Consider the following 13,471-nt stretch of genomic DNA (forward strand, 5'->3'; position numbering starts at 1 on the left):
GTAAATACTGGATGGGAGTAAGTTTGTAGTAGATGAAACCACTCTCAAACCATGGGCCATCCATAGCTGATAGCTTATGGAGGAGCTTATTGAGAACTTACGTACATCCGGTGTTTCCGCTAATTGCTGAATGTGTAACATGCTTCTTCACATACATTTTATCACTAAACTATAGTTTACAATGTACACTTTCACCTCAATTTATCAATCAAACATGACCACTTATGTGTTTGACGTAAACACCGGACGCGAGAAAGCTTTTAACCTTTTTCATTTCATTGGTTTTGATCCTGCAAAACGAGGGCCAGAATATAGAGAGAAATATCCTACTTACATAACGTAAACATAATCATGTTTCTCCATTTAAATTCATCTCAGGCATGTATAAAATTCTCAAAAAAAGTAGTACAAATATGTTAAAAGTCCCTTTTTTCACTTCTTTGGCTCTCAAAAGCTCAAAAGGCTATCTACAACAAAAGGCTATTTAGCATAGATGTATGAAGACAACATCAATGGTAAATTTCTAGCTAGATCAAAATAAGAACTGTAGACTGCTAAGATGATTGGTACAAATTTACAACATATTTCCTAGTTACCAAGATTCAGTCTACCTAGTCAGATGTCTCATCATTTTCTCTCATTTCAGGTAGTATATATGGTTAAAGCTGTTGTCGTTCATTTCTCGATTCAAGTAACAAGCTGGGGAGAAGCAGTTGGCCTCGGATAAGACGAAGTTTTTCTTCGAGAATGCTTCCTTTGCGTCGTTTCGCGTTTGAGACTTCCTGATTCGTTTAAGTTCTGAAGTTGCTCCAATGCCTTTACGACCTCGGGTATTTTGGGCCTGAATTTGGGTTCTAATGCCAGGCATTTGACTGCAAGAAGTGCTGCTTTCAGTGCTCCTTCCACTGGGTACTGACCTTCTATACGATGATCCATAACACGGAGGACTTTTCGTTTACTAGCCAGGAAAGGCTTAGCCCATTCAATTAGATTATGTTCCCCATGCGGACGGTTTTTGTCCACCACTCGACGGCCTGTCAGCATTTCTAGAAGAACAACCCCAAAACTGTATATGTCACTTCGGGCAGTTAGATGGCCTACACAGGTGAGATGACAATCAGAAAATGGAGAAATTTTTTACTGTCACAGGAACAGACCACTTCTAAACCGCAACATTGCACGGGAAAAGGCGAATGAGTTAGATAACCTAAATTAATAGTAACAAGCTAGGGAGAATATTAATAGTAATAAGCTAAATTAACGAGAGGATGTATTACCTGTGGCCATATATTCAGGAGCAGCATAACCATAGGTACCCATTACTCTAGTAGATACATGGCTTTTACCGTCTATTGGCCCATCCTTTGCCAATCCAAAATCAGAAAGCTTTGCATTGTAATTCTGTCAATTCATGGCATGGACAGATCGTAAGACGATAAAATAAACATTCTTAAACTTCTAGCAGACTAAATTTCATAGTTGTTTTACTTACAGCATCAAGCAAAATGTTAGATGACTTGAAATCCCGATATATAACTTTAGCTTCCGGGCTGTGGAGATAAGCCAGTCCCTTGGCTGCCTCAAGAGCAACCTTCATTCGGAGATTCCATGATAGCGGCTGGAAATAAGTACTCCCTGTTCAAGATGTTGTACCAAAGGTTAAGTCATGACATTATATGAATGAGATATTGGATCCTCAAATCATATGCAGATTCAAGATTTGAAGTTTATGGGTTCCTATAACAATTTCAAGTTCGTATACAACAATAACCGAGCCCACAGTAAAAATTATAGATATTTAGTAAATTTCTTAATACATATACAAGGTGTAGAAGAAATCTATTGGGTTCCCGTGAATCCACATAAATACGGAATTATGGTTTTAGGCAAGCTGTACTCACTTCTGAATAAATGATTTTCCAAACTTCCTCTAGCCATGAACTCATACACCAGAAGCCTGTGTTCATCTTCTAAGCAATATCCGATCAACTTCACGAGATTAGGATGAGATAGCTGACCCAAGTAAGTGATTTCCGCCTGTAGTTGAAGTTGACCGAGACAACAATTAATCAACTAATCAAGATCAAGAATTACAGGAAACATGATCTGCTAATCACATTACGGCTAAATGATCTATCTTCAACAATTCCGACATGTCTTTCATACAATGATCATTGAAAATCTTAAGGGCTTTCTTCATTTTTGCCCGTCGGCCGAAATTAATTACAGGCGCTAGGCAAAATATACAAAATGTATATACTGATTATGTATATCATATGTATATAGAGTATGAATACACTGATTGTATACATAAATATACATATGATTATGTATATCATATGTATATAGAGTATGAATACACTGATTGTATACATAAATATACATAACTTATCCATTTTCCAGCTATTTTGTAAATTAGATCATCGAAAGGCATTGGACTGTAATTATCTCAAATCTTTAAAGGGAAGAGTTTATATACCAGCCATTCTTTGTGACCTTGAAATCCCTCTTGGTTCAATCTCTTTACAGCTATAACCAATCCAGTTCCTGGCCTTGCAGCTTTAAACGTATGCTTGTCTATCCAACCCTTAAAAACGCAACCAAACCCGCCTTCTCCCAACACACTATCAGGTCGGAAGTTCCTCGTGGCTACTCGGAGTTCATTGAAACTAAAGCTTTTCAGATTCGACGATTCCAGGATTTCACTCTGACTTCGAGGAGTTAACGGAGCTGATGAATACGAAAGCCGCCTACTACTCAACTCTGTTCCGTCATTTGCTCCTGTGGAAAAAAATGGTTACTTACCTCCAATAATATCACGGCATTAATGAAATTAAATAAAACTTAGAAGTTCTCCATCATTTTCAACTTTCTTTGCACTGAGGTTCAGGATCTTGAACATAGAGGCAGACCTACAATTTTAAGTTTATCGGTTCTGGATTGTAGAAAAGGTAGCTTACTGGATTCTGAATAAATTATTTTTACAAATTAAGTAGATTTTTAACACAAATAGGCCAAAGCTACTGAATTTTGCCGAACACACGTAAGTATAGTTTCCAAAACATTGAATTATGATAGCAGCCTAAGAAAATTGTTTTACTATTCTCATAACAATTTGGAGAAATATTTTTTAGTAAAATTACCTCCATACAGATCAGCAAAATCCAGATATAACCCAAAAATAGTTCCCATAAATTTTATACTAATTTCTTCAAATTTATCCTATAAAAACTAGAGACCATGGTTTTTTTTTCTTTTTAATAAAAAAATGGAAAGAAAATCTAAGTTGAATTATAGCTAGCTAACTTCAAAACAGAACCCAAAATTTTCCATAAATAGTACACTATCAAAACCTACCTTTTTAGCTTCATTATGTCAGCTAACATATCTCAGCTAATAGAAAAAACTTGTTATGAAAATTGTTTTAGTATTCTCATTACAATTTGGAGAAATATAGTTTTAGTACATTAAAATTGCCTCCATAAAGATCAACAAAATCCAGTAAATTTTACACTATTTCTTTTTATCAAAAAAATGGAAAGAAATCTAAGTTGATTTATAGCTAGATAACTTTAAAACACAAACCATAAAATTTTCCATAAATAGTACAGACAAAAAATCTACCTTTTTCAGTTTCATTGACTTTGTGAACATATTTCAGCTAATTAAATGTACTGGATAGAACAGAAGAACTGGAGAAAACAAGAAAATGTTACAATAAGCTTTACACAAATTTCTTCAATTGATCCTATAAAAACTAGAGACCATGAATAGCTTTTAATCTAAAAGGAAAGAATATCCAAGTTGATTTATAGCTAGATAACTTTAAAACAGAACCCATAATTTTCCATAAATAGTAGTACACACACAAAATTGTACCTTTTCTAGTTTCATGAAGTCTGCTAGCATGTTTTAGCTAATAAAAATAACTTGATTGACAAAAATTAATTTACCAGAAAAGGAAAAATTAATTTACCTGCATGAAGAGGACTCTCAGCTTTAATTCTAACACTGATACATGAACCCATTAAATTAGAGAACACAAAAGCTTCAATCTTTTTTCTTCTTTTTTCCTCTTAGAAAGAAACTAAAAAGGTGACTCAACAAAATAAATGAACAGTAATTGCTTTGATTGTTGAGTTTACATATATAAACTCAAAAGGGAAATTTTAGAAAGCAAAAAAAATAGAGCAAAGTGTGAACAAAAAGAAATGTAGTTTATATATGTGTTGAAAAAATATTGGTGTACTCTGTTGGGTTGGGTTTCACGAGATTCTCTTTCTACACTTTTGCAAAGGCCAAAATCTACAAAAGGGTACTTTGACCTTTCTTCTTGTCTTAGTCAAATTAATTTTTTTTTTCCTTGAAAATTGATTTTTCATAACAAATATTGTCCCTTATAGCTTGAGATATAAAAATATAGTGCCTTAAGTATATTATTGATCAGTTTTGGATCTATATTTGCCGAACTCCAACAGCTTTGAATTCATTAATAAATCGTGTAGGCCTATCGGAAATAGTTTTTTACTGCCAAAGTGGCCTGCGTACACTTTATTCTCACAAAACCGCACTTTCGGGATTATCTTGGATATATTGTTGTTGTTGTAAGGGAAAAAAAAGATTTACTCTATTTATCTCAATTTATGTGATAATTTTTGTTATCGAGAGTCAAATTAAGTAATTTTCTAAGCTAAATTGGATTATATCAACTCAATATTTTAAAAAATAAAATTCACGTATTCAAAATCTATAGGAAAAGTACTACAAATTGCAATTCTTCTCAAGTCACTATGATAACAAAAAGTATTTTAAAATATGATCAAAGTTCACATAGTTCGAATCTCGAAAAGCAAAAGTGTCACATAAATTGGAGCATAGGGAATAACTAAAACCATCAAGAAATTTATGTCAAGTATCAAAATCTCATAATAACATTTACACCAGACATCTAAAATAGACAAAGGTAATTAACACTACACCACAAAAACTACACCAAACTCTATAAATAGATTAAATAGCAAAAATTGCATCTCTAAATATGAGTTCACACCAATTTCATTTTTTCACAGTTTGTGTTTATTAAATATTTAATTTATGCTAAAATACCTATTTTTGAAAAACTTAAAAGCTCAAAACTACTCAAAAATATATTCAAAGACTATTTTAAAATTATTTCTAATTATGAAGGACCATTTTTGCTATTTTCTCTCGTAAATACATACAAGAAAAGGTAACGTAATATTCCCTCCGTCCCAATTTATGCTTGTACTACTTGACTTGATACAAAATTTAAGAAAAAAAATACTTTTTTAAATTATGATCTAAAATAAATCTCAACTATTTTGTGTAAGATTTTGATGTTAAGTTGATTTTTTTTCAATTGTAGAAATGTAACATTCTATCTAACAAATTAAAAAAAAAAAAAAAAAAGCGTCACAATCAATTAAATTGTTAATGGGGTGTGGGGACCAGCTTAGCTTTTTATCTAGGGGTTTGCATGCTAAAGCCTATCTTTTTCAGCGTGGACAACTTGCAGAAGAAGACAAACGTGTGCATTTACTGCACCCATTTTCATCCTTTGGATCAACATCAACAACTTTCAAATTAATCTGATGATAAAAACAGTTTCTAGAAATGTTTATACGTGGCCATTTGAGGCGTAAAAGTTGGGTCGAAAATAGCATCTGAAGTTAAGTTAGAAAGAGTATATGCATTTAGTTTGGGAAAAAAAAAATGGTTTATGAGTGGAAGGAGTTTCACTTGAAAATCAGTTAAAATTAATTTTCCAAACTTAAGGACTTAGAAATTCAAAAAACCATCATCAACAACAACAATATACCCACCATAATTCCATAATTGAGGTTTGAGGAGGATAAAGTATAAGCATACCTTACCACTATCTTTGGGATGTAGAGAAATTGTTTCTCATAGACCATCGTCTCAAGATAAAGCAAAAATAAAGTCAAAAAAGGAGAAGAAACAATACGCTAAGCAAATAACAAAAAAACAGTATATAGTAACGAAACATTAAAAAAAAATCAATCAATTTATAAATAAATAGTATTTTTAAAATGAAAAATAAATGTGGACAAACGGCTCCATAATTTCATTCGATTGGGCATTTTTCATTCTTTTTAAGTATAATATTAGTTTGAGATGAATTTAAACAGGATAATCTATTTTTGTGAGTTCATATCTAATCGACTCACTTAAATTCGTAACTAAGGCTTAATTATTTTTATTTTTAAATTAAATTTATGTTTTTTTTTGCTCATTTAGGCATTCAAAGACTAAACTTCACTCGCTTGTATCTAGGAGATAAGAAGAGACGAGCATGATCACCGAGTCTTCCTCAGAACCGGTGATATTGCACATTGCTGATTGACACGAGAAAAGTGAAGCGAATTTATTTGGTCCGTATCACTGCACCAAACTCCGCATCACAAATGGCAAATGGCTCAAAGATGTCGATTCGATCGTGGCCGTTGGTCCGTTTGCTTCAAAGATGATCGAGTTGATCGTGGCCGTTAGTCCTGCTAATACCGCTTATAAAATCGCCACACGTCAATATCGTTCGTCACGTTGTACCTGCGACCGTAAAATACGTAAGCACCGCACGCCCAACCTTATCCTTTTAGGGTATACTTTATTCCGAAAAAGGCTTTATGTTAGATGTCACATTAGGCCCATAAGGCAAAAATATAAATAAAGGCGATCTCCCTACTTTTAAGGAGTTACCTTTACAAGATTTAAATCGAAAATAGAAATTATATATTAAGCTCTCTCTCCTTTGATCCGGATCATGGCATTTTATGCTTATTCTTCCAATATAGTTGGCTAAATCATAAATATTTGTATCTTGATTCGAATCACTAACGCATATGTTCACATACATATGCTATAACACGCAAATCTATAATTATTTCCTATAAACCCAAAATAGATTAAAGTTCATCCACATATCCTACATCTCACTTATAAATTCAATTGATTACCTAAATTCGGATAAACATCGCTAATAATCATTGTTGCGCTGGATAAACTTACAAAGAGAAAAGTGTTATTATCAATTGGTTTTTCGTCTTGAGAAGAGTTTTTCGGGTCGGACAAAGATTAGACCTCAAGGGTAAAGGCAGTTTGAGTTCAAGAAAACACTTGTCGAGTAAGAATGAAAAGTCGGTTTTAGTGATTTAATGGTACTGAATAAAAGGATTTTGTCTCAATGAATAAAAGTGGAGTACTATCGAAATGACATCCTGATCTTCTCTAATAACTCACATCAATACGGAAGTTTGGCATCTAAAATTTACTGGTTGATAATCAGTGTTGTGCTCGATAAACTTACCGAGAGATGACATATTACTCTCTCCGTTTCAAAAAGATTGTCCTTTTTTTATTTGACATAAAATTTAAGAAATAAAAAAAGACTTTTGAAATGTGTAGTTCAAAACAAGCCAGATCATTTCAGATTGTGTGCTATCAGAATCATCCCATAAAGTTAAATTGTTTAAATATAAAAATGAACAATCTTTTTGGAGACAGCTAAAAAGAAATGGGAGTGATAATCTTTTTGGACAGAGAGAGTATTTACTGGGAGTATTTACTGAGACATTCTTTATTTTCAGAGCTCAAATTCAAAACTCTTAATTAAATGCCGTGGGAGCTGAATTATTTAGCTATATCATATTAGATATTACATTTATGTAAAAAATTATGCAGGATGTGTGTTAGCTGCTTAAAGTCAATTGGTTGCAAGAAAGGTGGCACCATTAATTCTAGTATTTCACTCCATGTTTACATGTGGTGGTTGGGGTTGTGTGTTGCCTGTTCATAAAGAAAGGAGGAGCAGACACCGCATATTTTTTTAACATACGTAAGACTTGACATAAGGGCGTCGTAATAAATGACATTAAATAAAGAGAAAAGACATCATTTAACCCCTGAACTTGGCACGAAAACTCACTTTAGCAACTAAACTTAAGTTGTATTTATATACCCCCATAACAACTTTCATCTTAATTAAATACAACTCCAAATGCTGACGTGACAAAAAAAAAAAAATAATAATAATTAAGAGAGTGAAAAACAAAAAAAGTGGACCCGCTCATATATATATATATATATTATTATAAATTAAAAATAAAATAAAAATTATTACAATTAAAAAATAAAATAAAAATAAAAAACTATCTTCTTCACAATCCCCCTCCCACTCAATAAATTTCCACCCACCATCTTCTTCCCACTCCACTGACTTCCCGCCCACTCATCTTCTTCACAACCCCCCCCCACACGCCATGCCCCGCCCCCACCTTCTTCCGCTCCCACCACCTTCTTCTTCTTCACAACCCACCGTAGCCCCGCCCCACCACCTTCTTCTTCTTCACAACCCCTCACCCCAACCCGCACCCCCGCTCCCACCACCTTCCTCCTTCTTCTTCTTCACAATCCCTCTTTCTCTCTATTCTCATCATTCTTTCTTTCATTTTCACCATTTTTTTTTTTTTGTTTCTTGATTTTGATTTTTGTTTTCTTTTAAAATAAAGTTATGAAATAATGGTTATGAAAGAAATGGGTTTGCTAATAATAATACTAATAAACTAACAATAACAACCAAAACAACCAATTTGGACGAAAATTTAAGTGTAAGTGGGACTAATTTGAGAAGGAGTTAGATGAAATTTGTCAGAGATGATGGTGGTGTTGTCACAGGGTTAAAGATGGTGGTGGTGATTTTTTTTCCTTTTAAGGGCAGTTCGTCCAAACTAATAATGGCAACAATAACAACCAAAACAATCAATTTGGACGAATTTGAGTGTAAGTGGAACTAATTTGAGAAGAAATTGGATGAAATTAAAGTGGGGAGACGATGCGGTCGCGGCGCGGGTGTTAAAGATGATGTGATTTTTTTTTTTTTTGAAGAGGCGAGTTCGTCCAATTTGGACCGATAATAATAATGATTTTTTTTTTTTGACGGCGTGGCGGTGTAACAGCGCGTAGCTGTTGCTAAAAGTAGAGACGAGATGAGGAGAAAGAAAGAAGAAGAAAGAGAAAGAGAAAAAATAATAAAATAAAAATAAAAAATGAAGTGTTGGTAATTTTGACATGGTAATGACGTGGCAATGATGTGGCAATGACGTGGCAATGACGTGGCGCGAGTGTAATACACCTCACATTATGAGAGTGGTATTATTTTTTTAGGGTGAAAAATAATTTAAATGAAAGTTGTTAAGGGAGGTATATAAATACAACTTAAGTTTAATTACTAAAGTAAGTTTTCGTGCCAAGTTCAGGGGTTAAGTGATGTTTTTTCTCTTAAATAATATAACTTAGAATTTATTCTCGGTACCCTTTGGCCTTTCCAACAACCCAACCACCTCACCCTTTTATTTTCAAGTATACTAATAAAAAAAATTCCTCATGCATTTCAACAAATCAAGAAAATTAATTACATTTTATAATTTTATTTTTCATTAAGTAATCAGTTTCAATCTTATTAATTAGATCTCTAAAATATAGGTAATAAAGGGTAATGTACTAAAATAAATACTTAAGGTTTGCCTAGAAGCAGCCACCCTTGAAAGAGTGCGTAATAGCTCACTAATCGAGCGCTCTTGCGCCGAAGATGAACGGAGCTAAGCGATCTGCCGAAGCTGTGGGATGTAAAAATACATCGGTAGGGGAGCGTTCTGCCTTTTTAAGTGTGTTTGGTACAATGAAAAATATTTTCTAAAAAAATAAGAAATTTTCTTATTTATTTTTTATTGTTTAGTTAGTAAGCAGATAATATTTTCAAAAATATTTGTACATAATCTGTTAAAATATTATGAGAGTGGGGCACGAAGTTCGATGGTGATGTGTTGGGGGTGGGCGTGGTGCTGGGGTTGAGCGAGAATAGGATGGAAGAAGATAATTTGTTCTCCCTACTTTACTAGGAAGTTATCTTCGTCATTTTTAAGGAATGTGTTTTTAAGAAAAACACCTTTCAAAAGTCTTAATCAATCAAAAATAAAAACTATTTTACAAAGAGTATTTCCTTCGTACCAAAAGCACCCTTACATATTGATTTTTTAAGGAAATATGATCATACACACATCCGCAAGTAATCTGTTAAATAATTTGTTCTCCCTACTTTACTAGGAAGTTATCTTCGTCATTTTTAAGGAATGTGTTTTTTCAGAAAAACACCTTTCAAAAGTCTTAATCAATCAAAAATAAAAAATATTTTACAAAGAGTATTTCCTTCGTACCAAAAGCACCCTTACATAATGATTTTTTTAAGGAAATATGATCATACACACATCCGCAAGTAATCTGTTAAAAATATTATGAGAGTGGGGCACGAAGTACGATGGTGATGTGGTGGGGGTGGGCGTGGTGCTGGGGTTGAGCGAGAATAGGATGGAAGAAGATAATTTGTTCTCCCTACTTTACTAGGAAGTTATCTTCGTCATTTTTAAGGAATGTGTTTTCTTAAAAAAACATCTTTCAAAAGTCTTAATCAATCAAAAATAAAAAATATTTTACAAAGAGTATTCTCCTTCATACCAAACGCACCCTTACATAATGATTTTTTAAGGAAATATGATCATACACACATTCTCAAGTTGATAACGACCATATGTATCATCCACATAGAAACGCAAATTTTTTACTCCCTTTTTTGGCATTTTTAATTAGCGCTGTGAATCTAAGAGCAAGTATGGTTACATGTATAACTAAACAAATAAATAAGGAGCCTTTTATTTCACAAAGTAAAACTTTTTTATAGGATTTCGAATTAATCAAACAGAGAACTGAATATCATATACTAAAAAATCAAAAAAAAAAAAGAAGGTCTAAATGACAACCTAAGAAGATTTTCGTCATCATAGACGTAAAACATCAGTCAATTAGGGGCAGATCTAGAAGTTTGGTTACGAGTTCACGTGAACTCAGTAGTTTTTGCGTATAACTTATTAAGAAATTTATAAGATACCTGTAAATGTTTGATAGTGAACATAGTTATATCATAATATTATATTGAAATTAATATTATATTGAAATTGATATAAAAACTACTTATAATTTTTAAATTTTAGATATGCCTCCGTGATCAATGTTACCTTCATACTGTTTCTTTTCTTTCTTACTCTTGTCTCTTTATATTCTACTACTTCTATAAGTGTCCATGTGCATGAATTTTTGGAAAGGCCAATGTGAACTCTTACAACCAGTCAAACGACATAACCAAACTGAACTGGCAAGAAAGAAATTGGAAAATTCACTCCCAATGTGCCAAACTAAAGACAACGGAAGTTCAAATAATTGACTCATGGGACTTACAAAGTCTCCAAACAAACATAATATATTTTCTAAGCTTGGAGGGTCTTTTTGGTTTGCAATCAAGTAATCTCGAAATTACAATAAAAATAAATTAGAGAGGAAGTTAGAATTTTAACTTTATGAATTTTGAATTTTACAACAATAACTTCAAGTGTTCAATAATTGAATTCTGAATTTAATGTGTACATATTTAGTTTATACATAAACTATTTGAACAAAAGTTTTTTATCGATTACTGTTTCAACCAATAATGAGCTTCCATCTCCCCCTCCCCCAAAACCCCATTAAGAATTGTAATACGAGAATTAAATAATAACAAAATTATTTAGTAGATACAATTAAAATAATAACGAAATTATCTAGTCTTATTGGTAGATGATTTGATTCATTTGACTAAAAATTAAACATAAAGAAGTAAATATGTGTTTAATTTAAACTAGATGAACTTGGATAGATTTTTATATTAAATTTTAACCTTGGTTTCTTAAAAGACTTCAGGAGAAAAGCTTGAAAAAGGGCAGCTGCATCATTTTATTATTTTATCCCGGAGTTAATTTCACATGGAGTATGGTATAATAATAATATCACAATTATAATATAAACAGCCCTAAATTACTAATCTCGAAATGAAAAATTCTACCAGCGCCAAATAAAAGAATCTTACGTTTATATTGAAATTTTGAAATTAGAATCCTATCCTACTAAAAACGAAACCCTTGTAAATTGGTGTAACAAGTTCCATGTTTGGCTAGTACCACTACACAATATGATGAGTTTGACCCTAACAATCTCTTTATGTCATTGACAGGCCAATAAACAATTAGATTCGTCATGTGAATACTCTTCACTCCAATCAAACTATATATATTTAAAAATATTCTTATTTTATTCAGTTTTCAATCTAGAAAAATGATTTCTTGACTTTATCCTATTGGCAGCCTGGAGATAACATTTTCTTTTTGTCTGTTTGTTGTAATTATACTCTATTTTATTGGAAGAACTAATTTAAGCCTCTAGAAATAATTTATTATAGCAGCTCAAAAAGTAATTTAATATGAGGAAAAGAATTGTAAGCGTCCGCATTGCAATTTGCAGCATACCAGAATGTTCTTTAACCATAATCTAATTCTACCTTCTTCTTTTTTAATTAATGGTAGAATATTAAATACCAGATTAAAAGCTAGCTGCAATTCAATATCTAAATTAAATATTTTTCAAACATAATAGAATTCATTAATTCGTGGTTTGGAGAAACTGATGGAGATATCACTCTAAGTACTGTAGCATCATCATGACGAATTTTACAAGAAGAATGTTAAAATAATTTGCCAAATGAGAATTCAACTACCAGTATTGAAAGAAAGCAAGATCTTTGGAACTTCTGGTTTTTGTAAAGAAATGGATTTTAAGTACTCTAATTCAATCCCAAAAAATTAGAGCACGAGAATAATTGTCCAAGATCATGTAAGGAGACCATAACACATTTCCTCACTCAATACGGGACCTGGACTTTACTCTCGCACACGTTCTGGACAACTAGAGTGTGATTAACATAATACTAAACCCAACATTGAGAAACACAACATCAGTGATCGATGAGTTATTGCTCCAGTACCATGTGAAAAATGGACCTTGGTCTAATCAACCCCAAAAGCTACTTCGTAAAGGAAGAATTTTTCAAGACTATACATATAAGGAGAAAACACATTCTCTCAATCAATGTAAATCGTAACCGTCGTAAACAATGGCATGGAATCCCTTTGCCTAGAGGTTCATGCTATTAAGGCTAAAATGATACATTGAAAATTAAATTATTTTCAAGTATAGAAAGATGTTATTATCTTTTTAAAATTGACAAATAAGAAAATAGTATCATATATTTTCACTTAATTCTTGTTGTTCTAGTAACCATTTGAGAGGATGACATGCTTGTGAAGGAAAATGAAGTCAACTAACATGTGAAATTACAACACCTTTGTCGTACAACAAAATGCAACATTATTAAATATCAGTGTCAAATGACTTGGAAGTAGTCTCACGTTTCTTGTTTTTGAGGAATCAATCAATCAACTTCCCAAGATATTGGAAATCTTCACTTTCAGACTAGCATTCAATTCATTCATTGAACATATAATTTGGGTTGGAT

At 32.4% G+C, this 13,471-nt stretch overlaps 1 protein-coding gene across 1 annotated transcript; it reads right to left on the bottom strand.

Annotated features, from left to right (window-relative positions):
* Nucleotides 1–342: 342 nt before the first annotated feature.
* On the bottom strand, nucleotides 343–4,246 carry LOC132060157 (receptor-like cytoplasmic kinase 176). The gene is made up of 6 exons (XM_059453057.1): nucleotides 3,977–4,246; nucleotides 2,480–2,781; nucleotides 1,902–2,037; nucleotides 1,493–1,635; nucleotides 1,278–1,401; nucleotides 343–1,097 (listed from the first exon to the last, which is right to left on the bottom strand). Exons 1-6 carry the CDS (start codon nucleotides 4,026–4,028, stop codon nucleotides 688–690), a joined length of 1,167 nt encoding a protein of 388 aa, XP_059309040.1. The 5' UTR covers nucleotides 4,029–4,246; the 3' UTR covers nucleotides 343–687.
* Nucleotides 4,247–13,471: the final 9,225 nt, after the last annotated feature.

Source organism: Lycium ferocissimum, chromosome 6, assembly GCF_029784015.1.
Source record: "Lycium ferocissimum isolate CSIRO_LF1 chromosome 6, AGI_CSIRO_Lferr_CH_V1, whole genome shotgun sequence".
Taxonomy (NCBI): Eukaryota; Viridiplantae; Streptophyta; class Magnoliopsida; order Solanales; family Solanaceae; genus Lycium; species Lycium ferocissimum.

Bases quoted from the DNA above. Each gene is read 5' to 3' on its own strand.
- LOC132060157 (XM_059453057.1), bottom strand. From the start codon at position 4,028: ATGGGTTCATGTATCAGTGTTAGAATTAAAGCTGAGAGTCCTCTTCAT. The intron at 2,038-2,479 runs GTATATAAACTC...CTTCAACTACAG, and splicing joins AAGGTCACAAAGAATGGCTG to GCGGAAATCACTTACTTGGG. The intron at 1,098-1,277 runs GTAATACATCCT...TCACCTGTGTAG, and splicing joins TCCTGAATATATGGCCACAG to GCCATCTAACTGCCCGAAGT.